This window comes from Pseudoliparis swirei, chromosome 9 (assembly GCF_029220125.1).
Source record: "Pseudoliparis swirei isolate HS2019 ecotype Mariana Trench chromosome 9, NWPU_hadal_v1, whole genome shotgun sequence".
In the NCBI taxonomy this organism is placed as follows: domain Eukaryota; kingdom Metazoa; phylum Chordata; class Actinopteri; order Perciformes; family Liparidae; genus Pseudoliparis; species Pseudoliparis swirei.
Window position 1 is genome coordinate 9,096,115 of NC_079396.1, and position 26,395 is coordinate 9,122,509.

At 42.2% G+C, this 26,395-nt stretch overlaps 1 protein-coding gene across 1 annotated transcript in view; it reads right to left on the minus strand.

Moving 5' to 3' along the window:
- The window catches only part of si:dkey-11f4.7 (piezo-type mechanosensitive ion channel component 2), a 32,467-nt gene that overhangs the window by 2,345 nt on the left and 3,727 nt on the right, over nt 1–26,395 (minus strand). Inside the window, exons 4-50 of the mRNA XM_056423791.1 lie at nt 26,064–26,223; nt 25,760–25,973; nt 25,444–25,657; nt 24,700–24,907; nt 24,428–24,526; nt 24,042–24,204; nt 23,727–23,881; nt 22,749–23,015; nt 21,042–21,150; nt 20,726–20,847; nt 19,962–20,021; nt 18,836–18,984; nt 18,538–18,702; nt 18,127–18,168; nt 17,878–17,910; nt 17,545–17,657; nt 17,170–17,345; nt 16,788–16,964; nt 16,497–16,661; nt 15,966–16,166; nt 15,667–15,871; nt 15,296–15,397; nt 15,019–15,184; nt 14,023–14,266; nt 13,810–13,906; nt 13,439–13,598; nt 12,473–12,562; nt 12,220–12,317; nt 11,748–11,813; nt 11,433–11,548; nt 11,149–11,269; nt 10,393–10,461; nt 10,035–10,201; nt 9,312–9,508; nt 7,835–7,996; nt 7,382–7,705; nt 7,003–7,261; nt 5,873–6,061; nt 5,557–5,743; nt 5,269–5,401; nt 4,994–5,141; nt 4,673–4,887; nt 3,866–4,024; nt 3,556–3,703; nt 1,218–1,406; nt 837–929; nt 87–256 (exon numbers count right to left, since the gene is read on the minus strand). Of these exons, the coding sequence (XP_056279766.1) occupies nt 87–256; nt 837–929; nt 1,218–1,406; nt 3,556–3,703; nt 3,866–4,024; nt 4,673–4,887; nt 4,994–5,141; nt 5,269–5,401; nt 5,557–5,743; nt 5,873–6,061; nt 7,003–7,261; nt 7,382–7,705; nt 7,835–7,996; nt 9,312–9,508; nt 10,035–10,201; nt 10,393–10,461; nt 11,149–11,269; nt 11,433–11,548; nt 11,748–11,813; nt 12,220–12,317; nt 12,473–12,562; nt 13,439–13,598; nt 13,810–13,906; nt 14,023–14,266; nt 15,019–15,184; nt 15,296–15,397; nt 15,667–15,871; nt 15,966–16,166; nt 16,497–16,661; nt 16,788–16,964; nt 17,170–17,345; nt 17,545–17,657; nt 17,878–17,910; nt 18,127–18,168; nt 18,538–18,702; nt 18,836–18,984; nt 19,962–20,021; nt 20,726–20,847; nt 21,042–21,150; nt 22,749–23,015; nt 23,727–23,881; nt 24,042–24,204; nt 24,428–24,526; nt 24,700–24,907; nt 25,444–25,657; nt 25,760–25,973; nt 26,064–26,223 (7,266 nt within the window). The remainder of the gene's footprint in view (nt 1–86; nt 257–836; nt 930–1,217; nt 1,407–3,555; nt 3,704–3,865; nt 4,025–4,672; nt 4,888–4,993; nt 5,142–5,268; nt 5,402–5,556; nt 5,744–5,872; nt 6,062–7,002; nt 7,262–7,381; nt 7,706–7,834; nt 7,997–9,311; nt 9,509–10,034; nt 10,202–10,392; nt 10,462–11,148; nt 11,270–11,432; nt 11,549–11,747; nt 11,814–12,219; nt 12,318–12,472; nt 12,563–13,438; nt 13,599–13,809; nt 13,907–14,022; nt 14,267–15,018; nt 15,185–15,295; nt 15,398–15,666; nt 15,872–15,965; nt 16,167–16,496; nt 16,662–16,787; nt 16,965–17,169; nt 17,346–17,544; nt 17,658–17,877; nt 17,911–18,126; nt 18,169–18,537; nt 18,703–18,835; nt 18,985–19,961; nt 20,022–20,725; nt 20,848–21,041; nt 21,151–22,748; nt 23,016–23,726; nt 23,882–24,041; nt 24,205–24,427; nt 24,527–24,699; nt 24,908–25,443; nt 25,658–25,759; nt 25,974–26,063; nt 26,224–26,395) is intronic.

Here is a 26,395-nt window from a genome sequence, read left to right on the forward strand (position 1 = left end):
TCACCAACAAATGAATATGACATTATACAAATGGACACCTGCATTATGAAACAACTACACACACACACACACACACACACACTGACCTGACAAGCTTCCAGCGTAAGGTTATGTATATATAAGAGGAGTCGCTGAGCTCCTGGATCATGGCGGCTCGACTAGCCGGGCTGATGCTCCACAGCAGACTGGCATCACTCTTGATCTTAGCAACAACAATGTCGTCCGCCCCATATTTCATTATGAACTGCATAGCAGACTGGTGGAGTGAGAGAGAGATAGAGAGAGAAGAGAATTATATTAACACGGCTACTTCAATAAATGTCACCATAGTGTTCTGATGAATTGACTCCTCGTGTCTCTATTTATATGTTTTTTTATATTAGCCTGTGATTCTTTTCTCAATGCCTTTTTATCTTAATAATTAATAATTATTAATTGCCTTTTGGTAGTATTGCCCGTTGCTTACAGGTGCCTCACAAATAGAGTTGCCTTTCCTGTGCAACATACTGCAAACCCATTTCATGACATCCACAAAAAATTAAACCCCTTAAAATGCCATCTTTCACATTAACAGTTAGGTTACCGTACAATTAATTCTTACAAAATCATAAAAACCCTCAGATTGAGAAAAAAAGAAAGTCACCCACAGAAGTTGACATCGACATGAACATACAGTTACACGAATAGAGGGGCTCCGCCTCATCGCCAGAGGCCGTTATTATGATTAAGATAAGTATTGCGTATTCTACAAAGACAGTAGAAACACCATACATCTGTTTTAGTTCCCTTGTCACATTCCTGGTGGTCTCAGTTTGGTGTTTACAGTTCAATCTTACTGGATGGGTCGCGTAGACCTTGATGAGTCGGTTGAATCCAGATTCTGTATACGGAACCAAGTTCTTCTCCTGAGCGGTCATGGTGAACAGAGGCTGTGGGAACACAATTAGACACTCAACAGTTAGACATGCACACAAACACTGGACATGGACAATGACGAGCGCCTGAACAGCACAGTTAGGGGGGAAATAGAAATGTAACTTTCACTGTAGAATGCTACATTGATGATGCTACAAGCCAAAAACACGTCTTTGCTGTTCCACTTATTACAAGCAAGAATTTCTCGATGAGAATAAGCTTTAGTGGTTTAGAATAAAAACATGAAATTGCTAAGAGTTGAAAGAAAGCACACAGTTGAATGAACTTGTTTCCATCCGGACCTCATATCCTGCGATGCTGAGCTGGATAGAGACTTCCACCGGCTGATTGGTCACTCCGGCAGCCGACTGGACCAGCGACATGAAGAGGAGCGGGAACCAGATGATGCTGATGAGCGCGAAGATGATGAATCCTCCCTGCCCATATTTCACCACTTTCTTCTTCTTCTGCCCTTTAGTGTGGGGGTATTTCTGGAAGGAATTACAATTAAATTACCACAGTTCTCACCTTGTAAAGAGAAAAGTTAAACAAGACGAATGTGGAATATGGCGGGAATATGGCGGAATACAAAAGAGCCCGCTACGACCTCCGTAAGACCATCGGCTCTGCCAAGCGGGAGTTCAGGAACAAGGTGGAGGAAAAGCTCAAGAGCCATGACGTGTGTGGAGGGAGAACCAGCGGTGAAGAGAACTCTACTCTCCTCCCAGGCGAAGCTATACATTCTTTGCTGGTTCGTTCGACGGGCGAGCGGCGCCCGAAGAAAGCGCGCCGCCGACCAGCCGGCTGACGTGCGCAGAGCTTCTGCGGGTGGACATCCGGAAGGCGGCAGGTCCCCCCATCATCCGGGCGGCGCCAGAGCATGCAGTGCAGACCAGTTGTGAGGCGCCGCGCAGACATTCCTCCTCTCCCTGTCCTGTTGTGTTTCAGCTTCAAGATGTCCACCACACCATTGTGTCCCAAACACCCCAACCAAAGGTAACCCTGAATGACTGGAGGACCCCCTCCCCTCACCTCGATTGTCAGTAAATGCTTCCGTGTCAGGACTTCATTTGTTCCATGTTGCCCCATGGCTGGACTGCCCTTGGCACCCATGGCAATTTGCATATCGCCAACTGGATGGCGCACCTTCACCTTCCCTACAAGACTTCCACCTGGAGGAGGAATGAGAGTGGAACTGTTGTGGTGTGTGGACTACGGCTCAGCGTACAGCTCAGCCAATTCAAGCTTTCCCACACAAGCTCGACACTAGGCTCAGGGTCTAGGCCTGCACTCTACCACCTGGACTTCCTGAGGGGCGACCGCCAGGCCGCCAGGTGCGGGGACGGACACCCCACCTCAGACCGGACCTCAACACGGAGCCCCTGGGGATGCGTGTGTTGAGCTCTCTACTCCTCCTGACCACACGACACACGGCCATGCCATGCTCCAACCAGCTCATCAAGTTGCTCACGACACAACAGTGTTGGGGCCGCAGTCATGAGCGACGACGGCTGACTGGGGAGGAGGGAGGATAGGAGGTTGGATGGTGCCAGGAGAACAGCCTCGCCAGCGTCCTCAATCGAGGAGAGCAGCTGACTGTGAGAGCACAGGAGAGAGCGAGAGGAGCACCCCATCTCCATTCGCAGGCAGCAGAGAGGCAGAGTGCAGGCACATTCAAGACATCTCATGCGGTACACGCACACACCCACGACTGGACCACGCACACCACTCACGAAAAAAGGCGCAACCCCTGTTCCTGATTAGGCATCTGAGGAAATTCAACGTGACCCCGCATCCTCAGAACATTCTACAGCACGACCGTGTCTGACCGCCTGGTGCAATCGGGTAACCGTCCCGGAGGCCCTGCAGCACGGGCCGTGACACGGTTGAGAGGTATACACAGGAGTGTGCTTCCTCCATCCTGACATGCTCCCAGTGAAAGTGGCGGATGATGACAAGCGATACCAATGAACAAACACCCAACCACCCGAACCAGGCCTTCTACATACCGCAGTATCATAAGGCAAGCACCTTCATACAGCAAACAGGACTCCAGTCAGGCCATCAGGCTGTCCAGTCAGGCCATCAGGCCTACTGACACCACACAAGACTCCCCACACAGAACTATTCTTTTTTTTCTCTGCGCTGCTGGGTGTTTTGTTTTTTTGAACATATTTCACGAACGACCTATACTTGTATAAAAAAGACAATAAAAACTTGAAACTTGAAACTTGTTTGTCACAACTTATCTTATTGAGGTCTTTAAATTTAAGAATTTGTCTGACCATCAGCAATAAATTGATAGGTATTTATGTGATACTTTATCTTATTTTAGAAGCTCCAACCAACATACTGTTAGTATTTTTACTTAATAAACTACTAAATAATTTACTAGTTTCCTAATAACAGTCTAGTTAAATAGATAGTAAATAAATATATGATCAATTATCATTGATCAATTATTATGAATTCATTCTTATCTGCCAATAAGGAAGGGAGCCAGTAAAAACAGCCTTGCAGCTATAAATGAACATTCTAAAGCAGAATATGATGCTCCATAAATATGATTTAAATATATGAACTTTGAGTGCTGCAGTAATAGTACAGCAAGCGGCGTGTGTACTATACACTCTCAATTACTTTATCGGACTCCCTCGAGCACTTGAGGATGAATATGTTTGCATAGATGTCTTCAACACAAATCCAACTGGAGAGAGACAGAGTGGTGTCGGTCCAAACCCAATCCATCACGGCCCTCAGCTCTGTCAAGAAGGGAACCATGCGAAACCTAGATGAGGAGACGAGAGGAGAATTTAAATAGCACACAGAAAACTAATCCCAAACACGTGTTTATAGTGTAGAAAAGGTATCTGATTTAATGACGTGACAATTACTTCATGCTGTTTCAGGAGATATTTGTATTTATTAAAACCAGTAACTGTTATCTTACCCTTGGAAGAGGAAGAGGTTCAAGAAGTTGAAGTTCTTGGTGAGGAAGTTTCCCAGGATTTGGTTTGGGTAGCCACATTTGATCTGATAGGCAGACAAGCCGAAGTAGATGCACTTGACAAAGTACCAGAGCTGAGCAATAGAGTTTCTGTTGAACCTCCTGTGGAGCAAAAAAGACATGATGAGATGAGGCAATATTAAGGAAAATAATATCTAAGATACAATTTGTAAGAACCAAATGTGATAAATACATGGATGTCCTCTATTACACTGGGTGGCGCTGCTCTGGGTTCCTAAGCACATCTATATCATTCAGGTGAATAATTAGTGACGGCAGGTCTTGGAACTTTCGCGGTCGAGCTTGTTGCTTGTTTAACCCGAATTGCAAAAGAATAAACATATATTCAAACTGAAGAGGGTCATATCGGCGATTAAAGGGAAAACAACAAAAACAGCTGTTGGCACAAGAGCGCGTCGAAAAGATCTATCCGGAGGAAATTAACGCCTCAGTAGCCCAAGGAATGGACTGGGCTCCTTTAACACAATTATTTCCTTTTTTTTGGTGTGCATCTTTCTCTTCCCCTCCATACATCCAATATACAAATTGAATCTTGAACAACTGGAATTAGGAATGGAAGTTATATGAGATAAGTAAGTATGGGTTAGGTTTGTCCAGAATTAATTTTTTGATTTACAACCTTTTTTTTCAAACCCTATATTTCATGTAACACAGGCTTTTGATTAAAACAAATTTTGAATAAGATAATCACAACTAAATTAGCAAATGAGGAGAATGAAAGTTGATGACCTTTCCGTGACCCCGGGGAGGATGAAGAACATCCAGAAGTGTATGCCGAACACCAGCGTCACCTGGAAAACACACTTTCCCATGAGGGACTTCTTCAGGTAGATAGCCCGGTCCACTATCATGGTGCCGAATTGCATGAGCAGCATGACCAGGAAGGCCTCTGGGACCTGGTCCTCTGAGAGAGACTCTGAGATGTCTGCTACGGAAGCATATTTCTACAGACAGACGAAGATCAGCATGATTGATTGTGTCGTACTGTACATAACATGCATTTAAAGAGTATATATTGTTGGTTTGATGACAAGCAGTTCAGACTCTCACCCCAAAAGCCGAGTACCCATAGATAGTGACGATGAAGTTGACCACATCGATGAGAAACATGAGGGCATAGACATCACAGACAGGACTGTAGTCTGGGTGGATGATGTCATAGAAGAACTGTCTGATGGGTAAGTAAATGTGAAGGGCACTGAAGAAAAAACAGAATATACAGCGTCAAAACACACTTTTCTCCAAGCTGCCATATTAACAACCTCAATATTTTAGAAAAGAGTCAGTAAAATAATGTTAGAATGTCATGAGCTGCAGCAACGCACACTTCTATGATGGCAGCTTTGGCCTGGAGCATCTTCTCTCTGAACAGCTGTCGAATTCTCTCCTTCCTGGTCAGCGGGGCCTTCTCTCTTTGCTGTCCCTTCTTCCTGCTTTGCCGCTTCTTGGGCTTCATCTCTCCATTAAAAAAAAAAAAAGTGAAATGGAGACATTTTAGTCATATATGGAGATTAACGTCAACTACCGGTGACAAAACAAACAAAACAAAAGAGAAAATAAAATAAAGGAGAAGTGAAAGTCAGATTATATCTTCAGCTTTTCTGAATGTTCACCTTCAGATTCTGCTGAGTCGCCTCTCTTTCCTCGACAGAATAAGGAGTTGGTGGATGCCTTTAAAGAGAACTTCAGCCGGCGCTGAGTTTTTTCTTTGCTGCCCATCTTCTTCTTGTCGACTTTCTTCTTCATCTTTTTAAAGAAATCTGGCATCTCGACCTCTTTGTTGTCCCACAGCCCGTGGCACTACATGGACAACAAACTGAACATCAGCATGCAAAACTAGATGCGTGGCAGCAATGCTGGTGGTGCCTTGCAATACATGAAGTGGCAGATGGGCCGAATTGAATGAGCGGAGTAACTTTTTATGGTTACCTTGAGAATAGAGCGATGGAAAAACAGAGCAAGTAGCTGAATGAGGTCGAAAAGAACATAGCCGTCTTTCTTCTCCACCCCGATGATGTTGGGCATAGCAAAGGGCCGCTCAGCGTTGATGCCTCTGTAGGCAGAGGTGGTCCAGGGGAAGAAACCAAACTGGGAAAAGTACTTCACCACGACAGTCAGCTGAGAGAAACAGAGAAGAGCGGTCTGGATCAAGCAGCAGCTGAAACAATAGAATCATCACCTAATTTGTGTCCCAACATATTATATTTTCTCCATAAACTCATTTATGTTCTTTTTTTTCTGTCCTTGATGTTCACATATGGAACTAGTAAATAAACCAAAGAAATTCTAAATATAAGAAAAAAGTCAATTATTTTATATTCCATTCATTAATTCTGAGATGAGATGAGGAGGAGGCTCCAGAGGTCTGGTGAGCTCACTTATTTTTAACCCTAAGCGGACATGATACTGGGCCAGTAAGGTCATATAAACATGACTCTGAACTCTGCTTCAGGCAGTGTGTGTGTGTGTGTCTGTGTGTCTTTTTTATTTTCTAAATTGTTGTCTCGATGCGGACTCAAGTGAAATCCATTGAGGCAATTTATCAGACTTCATTGAGCTCTCTCTGGAGCCACAACAGGCATTATAATACACTTACGGTATGCCGTGTTACTCCAAAAGAACAGTAAACAGACTTTGATGTGTAAAATCAGTGGGGTAGGACTACGTTAGCCATTCTGAATTTATGTGGACCATCCAACACTATTACATGAACTTGACTCACTAGACTTGCACCCAGGACCTGATTTTAAGAGGTCATGAAGCCAAATAAAGCTGCTCCTGAATAATAAGAGCAACAAAGCAATATTAGCTGCCAATTATAAGGACAAAATAGGCAGAATTGCAAACATCCATTCCTATGTAATACAAGCAGAGTATTATTTGTTTACAAAAATAATAATTTGAGTATTCTTTCAAAGTGGAATGAATTTTTCTATCAAATATTAAACCGATTGCAGCCGTGGTGTCTTTATGTTCCAAGATTGATATTAATTTACCAATGAAACCCTTCAAGTTTGAAGATGATCTCAAACTCACCACTCAATGTTGTAATAGCCTACCTCTGTGTAGACAATGGCAGTCATCCAGAAGCGTTTGGTTGGTCGGGGCACAGACAGCATGGCCCAGAGGAAGATGAGAATGGGCAGGATGAGGGAGAGCAGTGAAGCCGTGACGATGTGGTTGAGGATGATGACAAAGTAGCACAGCAACTCTGACTTGGACACCATGGTGTTATAGAGGGAAATCACCAGCTTCAGGGGCCTCGGCAACCTACAAAAAAACTTGTCGGACTCCGAGATCTCATAATTTTCAAATATACTGCAAAAAGGAAGGGAGAGGAGGAAAAGAAAGAAATTAATATAATAATGTCACTTGTATATCTCTTGGTAAAGATTTTTTTTAAATGCTTTTAACTAATACGTTTCCGTGCGGACTGACTTGTTAAGCAGCAGCTCACTGGCAGTAAGATTCCTCGTTTCCTGACTCAGGGGTTTAAGAGATTCTATGAGCTCCAGGCTTTTCCCTCCATCACTCTCCCCGATGTCCAACAATGAGCATTCTGAGTAATCAGCGCATTCATTTTCTTCTCTCTGCTGCGCTTCGTCATTCAGGTCTTCCCTTTCCACCTCACACTCCTCTCCTCGTTGCTCCTCTACCTCTGTGTCTTCTTGCTCTTGCTCACATTGCGTCTCCCGCTCCATCTCCTCCTCATCCTCCTCTTCTTGTTCGTGGTCTGTCTTTTGTGGGACGTCAGCTTCACAGCTTTTGAGACAAGGATAGAGACAGGGACATTTCAACTTCAAGGATCAGATGGGGAGATGCTTATGCTAAATTTGAAGAGAGCATATGCACACATAAAGGATTCTCTTTACTTAAAGACTCCTCTCTCACCTTGGTGAAAGTTCCATACACTCAAAGGAGGGCAGGTCAATGTTTGCTGTTTTCACGAGCCTCCGCCTGATCTTGTGAGGTGCAGGCGACAAATCGGGAGGGTCGTCCAGCTCTTCCAGGGTCGGCTGGCGGGAGCCGAGCATCGTCTCATCTGTCACGCAGCTGAAGGTGAGCAGGAGAGAGCAGGTGAGTAGACTGTGTATATATATATATACATACATATATATATATGTATATATATATACATACATACACTACCGTTCAAAAGTTTGGGGTCACCCAGACAATTTCGTGTCTTCCATGAAAACTCACACTTTTATTTATCAAATGAATTGAACATTTCATAGAACATATAGTCAAGACATTGACAAGGTTAGAAATAATGATTAATATTTGAAGTATTAATTTTGTTCTACAAACTTCAAGCTCAAAGGAAGGCCAGTTGTATAGCTTATATCACCAGCATAACTGTTTTCAGCTGTGCTAGCATAATTGCACAAGGGTTTTCGAATCAGATATTAGTCTTCTAAGGCGATTAGCAAACACAATGTACCATTAGAACACTGGAGTGATAGTTGATGGAAATGGGCCTCTATACACCTGGAGATATTTCATTAGAAACCAGACGTTTCCACCTAGAATAGTCATTTACCACATTAACAATGTATAGTGTGTATTTTTGATTAATTTAATGTTATCTTTATTGAAAAAACAGTGCTTTTCTTTGAAAAATAAAGACATTTCTAAGTGACCCCAAACTTTTGAACGGTAGTGTATATATACATATACAGGACTGTCTCAGAAAATTAGAATATTGTGATAAAGTTCTTTATTTTCTGTAATGCAATTAAAAAAACAAAAATGTCATGCATTCTGGATTCATTACAAATCAACTGAAATATTGCAAGCCTTTTATTCTTTTAATATTGCTGATTATTTTTTACAGCTTAAGAAAACTCTAAAATCCTATCTCATAAAATTTTAATATTTCCTCAGACCAAGTAAAAAAAAGATTTATAACAGCTGAGTGTTTGTCAAGGCTCAGGAAACCCTTGCAGGTGTTTCGAGTTAATTAGACAATTCAAGTGATTTGTTTAATACCCTACTAGTATACTTTTTCATGATATTCTAATATTTAGAGATAGGATATTTGAGTTTTCTTAAGCTGTAAGCCATAATCAGCAATATTAAAAGAATAAAAGGCTTGCAATATTTCAGTTGATTTGTAATGAATCCAGAATGCATGACATTTTTGTTTTTTTAATTACATTACAGAAAATAAAGAACTTCATCACAATATTCTAATTTTCTGAGACAGTCCTGTATATACAAACGTACATATTTAATTTGTCGGCATGTTAAAGTTTACACATGCAGTACATGTATGCACACGTGTAATGAAAGACAGGAGAATCAGGAAAGAGGAAACATGAGAGATGTACATATGTGACCGACTCAGTGTAGTCCAGTAACTGACCTGGAATCGCTGCTGCCCCAGGACATCTTGGAGGCTTGGTTCTTGAGCTTGGCATAGGAATGTTTCGAGGAGGGGACATCATTCAAGGAGGGAGGGGGCATGCAGTCCTCGATATCGTCTTGAGATGAAAGTGTGTTCTGACGGGACCTCCAGCTTTCATAAAACTGCTTCACGCTGTGCTGGCCCACCTCTTTACCCTGTAGAGCGAGGGAGCGAAAGGGTGTCACAGACCCAGAACTGTTTGTCCATCAAGAGCCGTGTGAGTTAGTGAGCATGCACAACCTAAATGGGATGCACCCTTAATTACCTTCGCATTGAAAATGCGGAAGGTTATGTTTTGATCGCCGTGTATTTATTTATTTATTTGTATGCGTGTTATTCGCATAACAAAAAAAGTTTTAAACCGAATCGCATGAAATTTGGTGGGATGATTAGTTATTATCCGGGGACCATTTGATTAGATTTTGGGATCAATCTGGTCAAAGGTCAAGGTCAAGGATAGGTCAAAATCATTTTTTTACCAGAGCACGGTCAATTGTATCCAATTGGCATGCAACTAATGCCAAAATGTTCATAATTCAATGCCCAATCTTGTGATATGCGAAGGTATGCGCTCTACCGAGTGCCCGTTCTAGTTTTACATCTGTTCTTTTCCCGCTTTGACAAGTCAAAATAATATCATGTTCAGTCTTCAATTTACAGCCATCAGCTTGATGATCTCACCTTATTCTGCTGTTGGCTGAGTAACGCGCGCTCGAAACGCAGCACCGTGGAGATCTCCAGGGTTTCTTTACAGAATGAGTTCAGACCCCCAGTCATGTCGTCAAGCAGGTACTGAATGAAGACCACGAAGAACTTCAAGTTGCTAATGACGCGCTGCAGAATGTTTTCTGTAGGGAGAGGACATAGGTGAGCGTGAATGAGTTGGCATATTAAAGGTTTCACTGCTCTTGTACGCTTGTTCATATTACGGTAATAACAAATAAAAAGTCATTTATTGATTAAGTATTCCTTTTTCTCAGAAATTAACTTGTGGTACAAGGGTGGATAAATCCAGTGCCAGTGGCTCATGTTAGTTTACCTTTTTCCTCCTCTTCCTCCACAATGCTTTCATCCGGTTCCTCATCACTGGAGTCGGTTGATTCAATGCCTGGAAGAAAGAAGATGTACTGATGCAGCATTTTGATACTTAGTGCATCAGTCCGACAGCAGCAGGATGTTTAACAACTGCTGGCCAGACCGCTGTCAAATCCATGGTCCCTTCCTAAGGATTCTGGTGACCTCCTGACCTCTCCTCTATCTCCATGATAACGACAGAATATGTAACACCCGGTTCTGTTTCTCCTCTGTTCCGTGTCTCCTTTGTCTCCTCTGTGTCTTCTCTGTCTTAATTGTTTAATTCCCTGCACCTGCCCTCAGCCACTCTTGTCTCGTTACTGTCTGATGTCGTACACCTGTTTCCCCCCCTATATATTGTGTCAGTCTTTCCCTTGTCTGCTGTCAGATTGTCGTCTCTAGTTCCGTGTCTTTTCTCCCGTCGTCCTGTGTATATGTTCCCATCGTGGATCCTGTCTGTTTTCGACCCTGCCTGCCCTGACCGACGATCCTGTGCCTGCCCCTTTTGGACCTAGTTTTTTTGTAAACTGTTTTGCCTCATTAAAGAGTGCTTTTTTTGTTATTTATATTGCGTCCAGCCTGTCTCTCTGCGCCTGAGCCTCACCCCGTCACAAGAACCTGACAGAATATCCCTTTAAAGGTTTGGTGAAGCCCAAGTTACTAAACAAAAAAAGGGCCTGACCCAAAGCTATTTCATAACCACCACATGACGCTCGCTCACCCTGCAGTCTCTGCAGCTCTTTCTTTGCTCTCTTCGTCTCTTCTCTCTGTAGTGATTTCTTCTCCCTTTTCAGGTCCTCCAGAGTCGACTTAGAGCTGTTGACCCAGGCGTTGTAGACCAACTGGAATATCAAAGACACAGATACACACGTCAGCTGATGTTATACCAACATCAACACAATAACAACTCTCTCTGTGTTAAAAGATGATCCTGAAGCATATAGAACTAAATGAATGTGTCCTTTTCTTTTGTCGTTAGTTTCGTGTTTTTTTCCTGGCTCTCACCTGGAAAGCAGTTTTCTTCTGTGGTGGTGGTGGTACCTCGTCCTTCTTCTCTATAACTTCCTCCTCTTCCTCCTCGCTGTCACTTTCAAACAGGTGGTAGCCACAGTTGTTTTCCACTGCATGAAACAGAACAGTGTCACTATGCAGACTGTTGAGCTCTTGAGCAAGGCGTCTGATACAAAGCTGATTAGCTACTGTTTTATTACACAACCTGTTGAGATGATATGTGATAGGAAATAGCAGATCATTCTTAATGATCTTAATTTTCCCTGAGAGCACTGAGCAGTGTTTATGTTGGGTGATGCTGCCGCTCACCTCCAGGTCGAGACACCCAAGGCTTCCACCATTTTCCAGTATCTTGCTTTGCCTTCTCATCATCACCTGGGAAACACAAATCAGTCGGTTTACTCATCACAGATGATTTGATGATTTTCTCCCTTTCAATGATACAGACTGAAGAGAAGTATATAGCTCATGGTGAAAAGTGTATTAGAAAACATCCTGTGTTGACACAGAATTATCTTTCACCGTGAAAATAAACTTCAATCATGTGTCTGAAATTTAGCTCAAATGTATATAGACGATTGGAGCTTTAATAATAATAATAGATAGAAATAGCTTATAAAATATGATATTACAAAAGAGAAATGTATTAGAAGTGTGGTATAAATGCTCCAAATATTTATCTGACTTGTATTTACAGACTGTACCTATTTTTTATATACAATTGTGAATGCCTGCTCATGCTTTGCTGGTTTGTAAAAGTAGACACAGAAAATAGATTCACTCGTGTTAGGCAGTGCCTCCTGCTTCGGATCAGCAGAGATAGCTGGTTTGCCTGCTGCTTTAGGCCCAGTCTTCTCTTTAGATTTGATCTTCTCCATCCTAGAGGAAGAGGGTGGAATGGTAAGTGGGTGGAAGGTTAGTTACTTTTTCCCTGAGCCAATAAAAGTCATCTTATTCATTTTTCCAGTCAGAACAGGGAATGTTGCAGAGCAAATGCATTTTGAACTGACTCTACAGTTTTGCACGTGTCTTACTGTTTCTTCAGTGTCTCCACAGACTTCTTCTCCAGCTCCAATCTGGCTGCTATCTGCTTCTTCACTCTGGCCTCAAACAGCTCAGCGCCCCTTGGAGGTAGCGAGAGGGAGAGGAACTGAGCATGACTCAAATTGTTGAGGTCACCATCTGTTCATTTCATCACCGCTGCATTTGTTTTTAGCTGCGACCAGCAGCTCTATAGCTCTCTTTGTCTCAGTAGGTTGGTCCGCAAAAGTTTCCGCACCCTTTGGCAGCTGTTGCCCTGGGAGGCTGAAAAGTTTCATGGAGGTCAAGTGTGTGTGTGGAGACCTGGCAGTGAGTGTGGCCAATATCAAATAGGCGTATTACTCTTAACGGATTTATGTAGCATTATCGTAAATTATCGTGTGTCTCTTTTTCACGATGGAAGTCAAGTGTTTGTTATTCTTGAGTCTTTCAGTGAGTTCACAGCAGTATTTCACACACACACACACACACACACACATCTCAGACACGTCAGCTGAGCATGTCAAAATATGTAACAATGAAATATTTATGTAGAATATAGTTTCAATAATAAATTAATAATAAATGAATATTTACATTGTCTCGGAAATCACTGTTGTCCTTACAAGCAGAGCTTCCTTATTCGTGCCAGGAAACTTATCTAAAAATAATTACTAAATTAATAATGATTTCCCATAAAATAGAGCGCTTACAACAACCAAAAAAACCTGAACAGTGAGCTGCTTCATCCAAAGCGAGTTTGAGTCTTTTGCCTATCATGTCCCTTTGGTTTCCTTTATAAACTGAAAATGGACAATAAAGGTTGGGTTAAATGTATCAAACTAAATTCAAATTGATCAAACGATTTCCCCTCATTGACACTCGTGACCCCACAGCCTAGCTGTGAACTCTAAAGTTAACGGGCTGCTGCTTTAAAGCATATTAGCGACCTAAGCAGGAGTTTAGTGTGAAGTACAGACCTGGAGGCCAATATCTTAGACGACTTGAGGTCCGACACCACATACAGGAAGTAGTAGCTGAGGAAGACCCTCCTCTGTGCCAAGAGGACAGTGAAACAGATCGCATCCCAGACGATGCCGGCCTCACCCTCTGGCAGCTCGCACTCAGCGTCAGGAGCAGCTGACGAGATGGAAGAAATAGTTATACTATGTTTAAATAATCTTACAAACTATTGAGGAGCATAAAAAAGGTGCTCAATAAAGTCTCTGATTTTAGGTCTAACATGAACTCTAACATAAAGTTTATTTGTAATATTCATATCAACCAAACTGTCCAAAGAATAATGCACTGATATTTAAGTTGTCCTTCATCATCTGTTGCAGACACTTACGGAGGTCGTAGTCTTTGATGGTGCAGAACATGCTGAATGCCTGAATGAACCAGCAGCTGTTCTTCAACAGGCTGTCCAGGTAGGCACAAGAACCGAGCTGATCACAAAATACACAAACAATGTCAGAAAGAGGCTATAACTGACCGCATAGAGCCTGCTCAAAAGGCCAGCAAGTGATGGGTGCTTGCACTGGTTCACTGTGTGGACACTCACAGAAAGCAGGTTCTTCATGGCAATCACAAAGCAGGTGTATCCGATGAGCCAGTCCCACAGTCGCAGGATGTATTTGACAGGCTGCATCAACACGCTGCTTCCAAACAACATGAAGTAGAAACAGGCCACCAGGTAGCCCAGACAGAAGATGTTGATCCGCGTGGTGCCGGTGATGAAGATGAGGCACAGCACCAGCCAGAAGAAGTAGCTGAACACAAACACCTTCACCATGTCGAGGTAGCACCTGAGAACCAGACCAGAACATAAAAAATAAAAGAAATGCTGCCAGATAAACAGATAAAACAGACAAAGAGTAATTTATCGCATGACTTTAAAAAATATATTAGAACCAGAGACTCGTAATGGAAAGTGAAAAGAAGCCCATAAATTAATCGGGGGAAGTCCAAGACTGCTGAGGCAGCAGTTTCGGTTTACCAGAACAGCTTTCATGAATTTGTAAACACACATAAAGTGATGATCTAACTCCACCCCTTAATACACTTTGATCAACCACAAAGCAGCGTGATGGACTCAAAGATATTCTCCACCTGCATTTTAACTTACAGAGCAGGAAATTCAATTAAATTCAGTTTATTTTCTATAGCCCAACATCACAAATTACAAATTTGCCTCAGAGGGCTTTACAATCTGTACACATCCGACATCCCTGTCCCAGGACCTCACATAGCATCAAAAAAACTCCCAAAAAATTGAAAAACCCTTTCACAGGGTCTGTTGGAAGAGATCAACTAAGTGCTCGATTACGAAGTTCAGGTTATTTCCAGTTTTTTTCTCAGGTCCATACATTTAGAGTCTGACAAGACCAGAAAGTCGTGTCGATAAAATTATTCGAGAATCAATAAAATAGTTCTGCAGATAGACATTGACATTCAGACAAAGACATTCAGACAAAGACATTCAGACAAAGACCAGTCTGAGATATAATGAGAAGAAACATACGTGAGAAAGCAAAGTAAAAAGGGTTCTGTTTGTGACCTGCAGTGGAGGAAGTTATCTACGGGTATGAACTGGTTGAAGGAACAAGGATCCAGACTGCGGCTGATCTCAACGTTGTCTCCGGCAATCAGCCGCACCACTGCTCGGTTCTCCTCCTCAAACACCAGCCACTGCAGAGACGAGCAGAGCAACAGGAGGTGGTCATCTGCAGAGAGCAGGAGAGAGAGAGGAGGAGGTCAACATCTACAACACAAAGGCGGAATGGGTTCTAAGTCAGCAGAGGAGAGGAGAGGAAAGATGTCAAAGAAAAACTCACAGAATATGAAAGATGGATTGGGTGTCATGGCGAAGTCGGGCAGGTAAAACCACTTTATAATATTAGAGGTCAAAGGTCGTGCTGCAGATCTCCAGGGGTAATCTGATGAGGAGGAACACATTGACATTCAATATATGCAGAAAGTGACATTTTTGAGTTGTTGATTAATTGGTCGGTCAAGTGACAGAAAATAACTGAGCAAATATTTTCAGTTTCATTCATTTTTCCAAGCATACACACCAAACATTTGCTGGTTCCAGCTTGTCAAATGTGACATTTTTATCTTTTCTTTGTTTCATATAATAAAGGAATATATATCATCACATTAATTGTTTATTTCACGGAATCACAAAATGATTAAAAGTCCATACCAGCACATAGAGCAGGAGGGATGCCAACGCAGAGCAGGTACTGCAGCACCATGAGCCCTGCAGTAAAGCAGCAGTATTTAGGCCACACCTCCCCGATGGCCTTCCTGCGTCGCCGTGACAGAACCGCCAACAAGGCGCAGGAATGGAGGAGGGCATAGAAATCCATCCTCTGACCGATCACGTTGACTGCCACAATTAAACTAATCTAAGAAGAAGTGAGTGTGTGCGTTAAGAAGCCAAAGAAAGACATGTTGAACAGTTCAGATACACAGACGCACACATCCGGCCCTTAAAAGTACCTCCAGTCCAAATTTGTAGAAGCAGAAGTTGATGAAGTACTTGATGCAGGGCACGACGCCGTGATCCAGGTGCTGCCTCGTGATGCCATGAAAGATGATGCTGAAGGGTGGGGACTTTAGGTCGTTATGGAGACGGAAGTAGAGCTGATGCCGATGGACGGTCGCCTCAAACACCAGCAGCCCGAGCACCAGCAGATGGTTCTACAACGCAGAACACAGAGCTCAATCCAAAGGTCAGACGGTCAGCAACCTCAGAAACCAACCAATGTGTCTCTGGAGTTCACTTGTATGTCTCTGAGGTTGTCTCGTCTGCATCTGGGTAAGCTTTATAGCAAGGAGTTTATTTTTCTCGGTTTCCAATAGCTATTAAAAGTTCTGTTGGATTTACTTTCAGTTAATACATAGTCCAATATGTTAGAGCCTACATCTTGTTTGACATATCTTATATTAGAAATTGGAATGCAAAACAGCTTTGTGTGATGAAAAGGAAATGTCAAAGATATAAAGTGTTTTGCAGGCGTGTCATCGTACCCTGAGACAGGGGAGGATCCTGCCTTCACATTTAAGCAGCGCTCCACACCAGTAGATGGGGTCTACGGGCTCGATGTAGAGAATAGACCTCCTGAGCAGCTCCACCATGTTCTCCCTCACTTCCGCTCCATCATCCAGTCCCGAGCTGTTGGACGGCACCAGACCCTGACATACAAACAACGTTAAAACCCTCTGACAGGTAATCCAGCTGTGCCGCTGGCACGCTGCCAACAAAAGCATTAGCTGTGCTTTGGGTCGCTGTTACAAACACAAACAGTAATGGCTTCTCACAGCGGTGCAGTTGGAGGAGTAATCAAGGGGTTTGATGACTTTGAGCTGGTAAAACATCTTGCACACCACCATGAGGCAGGACCACACCGCAGAAACGCTGGACGCCGTCGGTCGTAACCGTGGGAACGGAAGCGCAAACGCCCACAGAATCAGGAAGACCGAGTTCATCAGCGAGACCTGTGAAAAGGTTATTAAAGGCTATCGGTTAACTTTCCCTTCATTTCTGACATGAAGGAAAAAGTGTAGATGAAGACGAAGAATAAATGTGTATGAACATCAAACCAGCACTGAGTGAATCAATATAAGGATATTGTATACACACATACCTATACATTTTCACACACACACACACACACAAAAGTGTACAGATCAAACGTCCCACCTCTTGCAGTGACACCCAGATGATGCCGGAGGACACGATTTTGAGGCTGTGGAGTTCCAGCAGCCTCCAGCTCTGGTCCTGGAGCCTGTAGAGGCCTGACAGAGCCTGAATGAGCAGCAGGCTCGACCGCTCCACAATCACCACCCACTTGTCCTCACGAATGCTGGCAGGAGTTTCTGGGAGGAAAATAAGGTATCAAGGGTGGGGAAAACATCTGACATGTCTAGGACAGCAGTGAATGGCAAGACAATCATGTGCGATACACTCTGTTGATATCTGTGTAACCGCAGAGGAAAACACAACATTGTATGGAAGACATTTTTTATTTTTCCCACTCCTAATTGACCATTGAAAGAGAGGCTGAGCTGTAGTTACCCTCCTCTGGTGTCTCCTCCGGCTCTCCAGCTCCTTTCTCTGAGCAGGATTGTAGTCCAATGCTGTTCAGAGTCTCCTGACTTTTCCCACTTCCAATTTCCTCCTTTGCAAGTCTGATGGACAACAAGAATGATCTTAAATATTTACAAAATTATTGGAAAAACATATACGCAGCTCTGTATCCAGAGATTGTTCGTCAATGGGATTTATTTATCTTTTTACCTCATTTCAAAACACACAAAAGTATGTATATATATACTGTATATGAGTTATATACCAAATACATATAATACGGTATGTACTGATCCATTTATTAAATAACAACAGCCTTACCTGTCATGAAACTTTTGAATGAGTCCTTTAATGCTGGGAATTAAATTGAAGAGAGTCGTGTGAACACTACAGTGAGTATCACTGATATTCCTGTTACTGTGATGAACACTGAATACAGTCAATAGCTCAATGTTGAAGACTTCACAGGGAATGCATTCACATTAAGTGTGTCCAGCTCACTGATTACATGCTGATCATAACTCGATATGGTTATATACATATTTATGGAGGAATAAATGCAGCTCTTACGTCTCAGAAATCAGATTGACTGAACTCCTGAGCTCTTCTTCTCTAAGTGGAGAGAAAATAAATGGGACAAACAGAGATATACAATATGTTTAACAGTCAACCAGAACGTATATAAAGTACAGAAACAAACCGTACTTGCACTGTCTGCGCTTGTTTTAACAGCCATGAAAGAATGGCACTTGCACAGGTAATGGTAAAGCACAATTAATATCTTCACTTATATATAATAATAAAACTAATTTAAAAAATATATATATATATATATTTACAAAGAAACTTTGTAAATATTCTTTGTGTTTTTTCTTGAGTCAATTTGATTACAACTGATATTGTATCCACTTGCTTGATGTATTTCGTGGCACGGTCACTTGACAGTATCGTTCATTCAGCAGAATGTTCCCGCCGTCTCACCTGGAGGCCTGTCTAACAGGTACGTTGTCGAGATCAGTGAGAGTCTTAAAGTCTGAGTTGAAGTAGTGCAGCTGGAGGATACAAGCCAATAGAAACACAGCAGGAAGCAGGATGCGCGCAAACAGCTCCACGTTGTCGTACCGTTCCAAACCCAGGTCACGAAGACTGCAGGTCAGACAGGTGAAATGCTATAACTAACGAGAAGGGTCGAGTCTGCTGTCTGACAAAATATTTCATGAAACGGAAATCATTTTCTTGCTTCATTCCCAAGAAAGGGGACGCTTTAAAAAAAACTCACCCTTCCTCCGACATGCCCATAATCTGTCTGAACAGACCAGACACACTTCTGAACTGGTACATGTAGATGGCTATCAACACCAACATGGAGTAACCGACCACCACCGCCCAGAACGTCTTCAGCACCCGACGCCACACGTCGTAACGGATCTGAGTGGAGAGAGAACAGACCTCTGATCTCTGAAGCTACAGATCTTCACCTAGTTCATGAGTTTGACCTCCAGTATTGAGAAACGACACTGTGAAGCAGTTTGTCCTGAATGTTCGGCATCTTTCAAACAAGTTACACCAAAAACCAGTAAACAGTGTTGCATGTATTCTTCTCATCCCACACTCCAGTTTGTAAAACCCCACCGCGTTGCTGATGTAGTCCGAACAGACAAGTGGAGTCGTCTCGTCTTACGTCACCTCCACAGCCATTAGGCCTGCCTGTATAAGTGCCTGCTGCGTTTCTAAAATGTCAGCAGAAACACAAGACGCGGGAGAGAAAAGAAAACAGGAAAACTGCAACAAAAAACGACTGTGTATGTGTTTATGAGTCATAATCAATACTTTTAACTTTAAAATAGTATTGATGAGTGGCCCATAGTTTTGAGCCGAGCGTTTTCAGGCACAAACAACAGCTGAATGATTCACTGATGATAATTTAGGAGTCGACGCATTACAGCGTAAGATGAACCTGAAAGCATATCGGCTTTGTGTGTTGTGCAACAACGACTCAACTATAAAAGCAAATTTCCTCTCCACTTATTGAGGCCTGCCATCTTAATATCACATTTCCGCCCATCAGCGACTTCGAGTGTCTAGAGAAGCGCTATATAAAATAAATGATTATTATTATTATTATTATCATCTTCTCAGAGAACAAATGTAATAGACATAACATAAACATAATAGACCATTTTCACACCGAGGACTCATTACTGTCATTACTGTATTGTAATACAATATATATAATATTTTCATTAATGTATTACATAAATGTCATTACTGTACGAAACACAGCGAATTCTGTAAGTTACATCTTCATCTTCAGCGGAGAAGCTGGACAACTAAAGTCACTTTACTTCATTGAACAGACTGAATGCTGGCTGTCTATGACCAGTCAGATCCCTAACATCACGAACCTGATAGAGGACAACACAGAAGAGGAAGAGGACAATGTAGAGGATCTTGTAGACGACCACCTAGGCAGGTAAAACATAGGCAATTTAAATTAAATTAAATATGATGGGGAGCTAACATTTTGATCAATGTACAGGAAATCTACCAAATATAAAGTGGATATCTGGACCCAAAAACCTCTGGGACTGCATGCAGATATTATTCTTATTTGGTTGTAAATGTACTCCTTTTTGTGATTTACCTTTGTTGTGGCACTCAAATATACATACTGTGCAAACACATTCTTTACAGTTTTTGAAATAAAGACCATTAAAAAGAACTAAATAATACAAAACATTTTCTTTAATAATTAAATCTTTAGCTCAGATATTATGCCACATAAACAATCATGTGAACTTCCCAAGTACTGTACCTGAAATTGTATTGTGATAAATGACCTAATGTACAAATGGGTAGAACTTGCTTGGTCGGTATTTGACAGCGCAAATGCACAAATATGAAGTGGAATGGTGACAGATTGCATTACAGGAACTTTAAGTTAACACTGTGGGAAAACCTTGATCCCACAGCAGAGGATAAAATGGAGACAACAATAGGGAAAGACTATAAAGACAAATGTGCCCTTAAGCTATCAGCATAATATTTCTCATATGCAGCTTATGATGGAATTCTTATTACAGTGACATTCACATTGGTGTTTGGCAAAGTTTGATGAGATATAAGTCATGAATGGGACTTCACCAATTCTTAGTTTGTCAAAAGATACCTTTCCAGAGAAGCTGACCACGAAGAACATGGAGCAGCAGAAGAGGATCCAGTATTTCACAAGTATCCCTTTCACTCCTGAGATCAGCATCGCTGCTATAGGGGATGGCGGACTCTCCTCCGCTGATATGGAAGAAACCAATAAGATAAGGGCAACGAGATGCAGGAAAGAATTGATGGACAGAAGGAGAATAGCCAGGCTTCATGTCAGGATGTTTCTTGTAAATTCACAGGTACATTATGATTACTCCACACAAAATGTTATATTCTAACACAGTAGCTGTAATCTTTGAAAAGTACATTTGAAAGTAAATTACGTGGCAGGACTTTGACTTCATCTAGAGATTCCTCTTTTAAGGTCTGTTCCTCATGTCTCTCCTTTAGCTGCTGACGAAACATCAACCAAAAGCTGAAGCTGTAGAAGACCTGCAGCACGCACACAAGACAGGCAGTTGACACAGGCAGTTGACACGCACACTTTTACAATCCGCTTTAGTAAACATTATTTAGTTCCAATTCCTATGTATGTGACAGTCTGGAATGGAAAAAACTTGGCTATCCAAAAAATAACCGGTCAACTTATTCTTAGTAGAGTCTGTGGTGCTTTCTGTCCTATTTGCATCAAAGATCCTGAACCCCATTTCCTCCATCAGCTTATTTCAATAAGCGATAGGATCCACATGAACACACTATTTTAGTTTGAACAGTCCTGGTTTATGCCATAAGGGACATTTCTGTGTTTCTGATTTCCCTGTGTTCTTGTCACTGGTCCAACATGAGTGGACCAATCTCAGTTTAACAACATAAAAATCTAAATCTGAACTTGACTGGAATGTGAGCTCATGTAGCCGGAAAGATGGTATTCAAATCTGATCAAAAGACAATAAAACATGTGTAAGTGTGGTTTGATGAGCAAGAAATACTAGTAGCAATACCACAGCGTAAAATTCTCAAGAAAAAGTATTACATTTAAGTAAAAAGTACAATATTAGCATATAGAGTAAAAGTACTCAATATGGAGAATTGCCCATTTGAGAATACTATATGTATCACTGCATTCAATGTAAGCGTCATAATGTTGCAGCTAAAGTAAAAGGCCTCATGTTGTAAAATAAATGAATGCATGAAATATAAATAAGTTAGTGTTATGGTGTGTTCACACCGGACGCGTCAAAATTTTTTGACGCGTCGAGAAGCAGCGCGTCAGACGCGTTTGAAGCAGCACGAACAGAGGGTTTGTCGCGGGCGAACTCAGCGAACAGACGCAGCTCGTTGACGAAAAAATGGAGGAAAAGATTGTTGTCGCTGTGTGTGGCACCCCCCTGAACTACGATACAAACTCTTATGCTTACCGAAACCGGAGCTATAAAGATAAAGTGTGGAACAAGGTCGGAGAAGCTGGGACTACCTTTTGTTTTGATGTATGTATGTTTTTGCTTTATTTGTTGTTGTTGTGTACTTTAAAAGTCTCAGAGACACGTATCAAAGAGAGAAGAGAGAGAGAGCAGCGCAGCGCGCAGGAGTGCAGCTCCAGTAAAAAAAGTGGTACGCTGCGTCCTGTTCGTCCCCTCGTCATTTATTATGACTCCCCGACGCGTCTGTGTGAACACAACTTTTTCGACGCGCGTCAAGACTGCTGCGTCAGACGCGTAGAGAATTTTTTCGACGCGTCCGGTGTGAACGCACCATAACAGACTGTTTCAGGTGTTTTGGTGTTGCAGGTGATATGTCCCTTCGGGTTGCCGTAGAGAGAAAAGGCAACGGGAGTTTGGGGAACAATAAATACAGTGAAGTCGTGGGCTGAGCCACACGTTTGTTCTCCCGACTCTGTTTGTTCACATGTGATAAGTGCACCAGATACACGAACCCATAACGCTCGGTTTTTATTAGTAAAGTCACTTTACTCAAGTGTAATGTTGTAGTTACATTGCACCCCTGCCTATACGCTGATCTGATGGCGTTTTTATTTTTATTAACGCCAAATAACCATCTTCCCGTATCCTCTCAGCCCCGCTCCGCCTCACCTTGGCTCCCAGGTGGACGCAGGGCGCAGGGTGGTAGCTGTTCAGGTCGAAGTCCATAATCACCGTCGGGGGCACCCCGGGATACAGCTCGGCCCGACTCAGCCGCAGCCCGCTTAGGAAGCCCAGCACCAGCAGCACGGTGCCGTAGGCAGCCAGGAACGGGGCGGACAGCATGGCGTAGCGGCGCCGGTCTCGCATAATCCAAATGATACAGGACCACACCAGCAGGGCAAAAGTCAGCCAGCTGTTGTAGGTGATGCTCCACACCTAAAAATACACGTCTTTGATATTTTGACATTGTTGCTGCCAAACAGAAATCCCTGTAATACGTTTACAGTATTTATTACTATTTATACTATTCTTGAGTTTTCTGCCAATGAGTTTAAGCTAATGTTCCTAAACTAGTGTTAGCTAGCCTTAAGGCCATAGACTGTGGCTAATGCCGATGTCTGGGCTGTTTTACACGTAATATATGGGATATTTGTTTCCATAATGCTATTTGGTTTGCTAAACTAACAAACAACCTGCATTGTTTTAAATCCACTCAATGCTAACGCTACCATAGTGTGTTAATTGTTAACCTAGATATCATAGCGAGCTAACTAAAGTTAATCACCAACTATTATGATAATAATTCTTGTAATTTATAAAAAATAAAAAAATAGAATCTCATTTCAAATTATATTATTGTACATTTAATCACTTTGTATTTTAATACACACATCTTCCTGACAGATTTTTGGGAATATATTTTTTCATTTGAGAATGTTATTATATGTGTATATAATGTACATATATATATATACAGCTTATAGATTTTTAAACTATTTCATAATTAACCTTTTTGGTCGATAATATGAACCCTCCTTATTTTATCTTATCTTATATGATATATGTTGTCTACAGTACGACACTACACATACACCGGAACAAATTCTCCTTTTTAGATATTTGACCCAAACTCAAAGTATAGTTTACCATCATGATGATAAGGGCGCTGACATAGCTGTGTTTTTGCACAAGCAGTCCAAAGATTACCAGGCCACTGGGGCCTGTGGGGGGAGGGGAGGTCTCTGTCAGAGTCTTCAGGTTCTCTTCACAGGTTTCTTCCATTTCTTCCTCAACTTCTGTATCTAGCACAAGGGAGGGGAAACGGATGAAATTAAACCGATTTAAGAAACCAGGTATGCATCGTTGAGGTTTTATGAGAACCACACCTACAGTCAATCTATTCAAATTCATGAAAACAGTTGTTGCTGAGGTCACGCATTTAGAGATTAATGTGTAAAGTACCATCTGGTGCTGAGTCTTTGACATTGTACTGGGGTGGAAGGAAACAGTTTGTATACCCTGCCCCTCCTAACAGAGAGCTGAGGTCATTTTCATCGACATCTTGCCAGGAACTGCCAGTCAATAAACCCGGGAAATCGATTTCATCATCCGTGCTGCTCAAAAGCTAAAAAGATAGAATCTTAGGTTGGTTATGAAATATCGTTGCCAATTTAAAAAATATTGACTTGAAAACCATGAGGCTACAGATGTGCTGATATTATTATCCAGAGCAACTACCAATGAGCCCAACAGTAACATTCTGATAATTGACATAATATTCCTGACAATAATATTCCTGTCATCAAACAATATTATTAAGGAGAAACGTATAATTGCTTGCAGATTACCTCCTGATTGTATCCTGAGATGTAGATGGCCCTGGAGAAGCTTGGAGGAATCTGTGGACTTCCTACTGGACTCTTACACTCTTCGTCATCGTCAGTAACCTGAGAAACACAACAGCTAATTAAAAGCCTGTCACGTAAGTTAATATCGTCTGAATACTGTGTGAAGTGTATGTGCCTGCATGTTTAGCACTGTATTGACTTCTAATACAAATTCTAGTTGTGCCAGAGGCAGTAGCAGTAGAGTCAATATTTAGCATTTGCATCGCATTTTATAGAAGAGCTTGGAAACTAGCCTCCATCCCTCCATCACAAACCTCTTCTATGATGTTGGCCCATTTGTGCAGCAGAGCCACTAGTGTGTAGTAGAGCAGCAGTAGAACCAAAGGGTTGATGAAGTCCGGCCAGCTGACATGTGGGTGCAGACCAAGAATGTGCGGATCTGAACTGTTGGTCCTGACCACTCCTGTCATACCAAACAACCTGTGACAGGTAAGGGGAGGAAGTGCAGGATGGAGATGGAATAGAAGAATTAATGGAGAGATTGAGTGGGACAGAGCTAGATTGGAGAGAGGAATAAGAATAAATGGGAGTTTGTGTAAACTTTAAGGAGAGTGCAAAAGAGAGAAAACACCCTGGAAAAGTTTTTAAAAGGATATTTCAATCAAGACAATGGTCTAAATCTGGGAGGTTTTTGCCCGAAAATATGTGCCTTTCCTCATCCCCACATCCTACTCGAAATAACACAAATGCAAACATAATAAAGTAAAAGTGATTGATCCAACGTGCATTTAAGTGGTAATAATTTCAAATTTTAGGTCATTTAAGATCAATCTAGAACACATTTTTGTAAAGTTCAGAGTCTAAAATGATTGACTATTGATTCTAATGAGGATGCACCTTGCATTGAAATATTTGTCGTGAAACAAACGTGAAATTTATTACACCTGATATTCAATAAACACACCACATCAGTCCAGTATATCACTCTTAATCCTACTTTTGAATAACTTCTATACCTTGCATATATGTCTTCTGGTGGCACAATCTGCTGTGCCAGAGGCAGCTGGTAGAGGTACAGAGCCAGCAGGTGTCCGCCACTGAAGATTGCCATCATCACGCACAGGGAGCTGAAGAGTAGCAGGCTGATGGAGCGGCTAAACACCCAGCACCACACCAGACAGAGAAACACCCCGAAATACACACCTGAGGTGAGGGATGGCAGCGTGATACCTGCTTACACACACACACACAAAAGGTCTAAAATAGACCGAACCTTACAAAATATTAAAACTAAAATACACCTGCGTGCTCACACCAGCTGCTACATTGTACCTGCCAGCCCCAGCAGTAAAGTCGCCACCACTTGCCCTGCTGTGTTCATGATTGCTGCCATTAGCAGCCGCAGTCCGGCAGCAAAAACAATCATTTTCTGGACAAACTGGGGCGGACCCGATTGAACCGGCACCGTAGTCTCATCTGAGCTGTCAAAGTCCGAGCCCTCTGTGTCACTTCCTTCCTCAGAGTCTGATTCAGATGTTTCCGCTTCCTGCCGGATCCATGAAACAGTCAGAATGATAACAATGAGCTTTATTAACACGTTATTAAGTTATAATGGTAGATGTGCGCCTGCGGTTACCCCGGCGTCAGACGGCGGTACTCCGTTCTCATGCACATTGACTTTGTGAACGGGGCGCAGAAGTTTGTTGCACAGCCTTAGTACAAAGAGGGAGGAGAAGAGGAGGCCCACATCTGGGGCCAGAAGACGCAAGATGTTCCCAGGGTCAACCGAGCTGAATCTGGAAACACAAGCAATATCATATCATCCACTAATCTCCATTCATACCAGAAAAGTACGAGAATTTAATTGTTGAGACTTTCTTGACATAGTAAACATGTAGTCAGCCTTACGTTATTGGTAATGCTTTACTTGTGATGTATTTCACATTTCAAGACTCGATAGGTTGATTT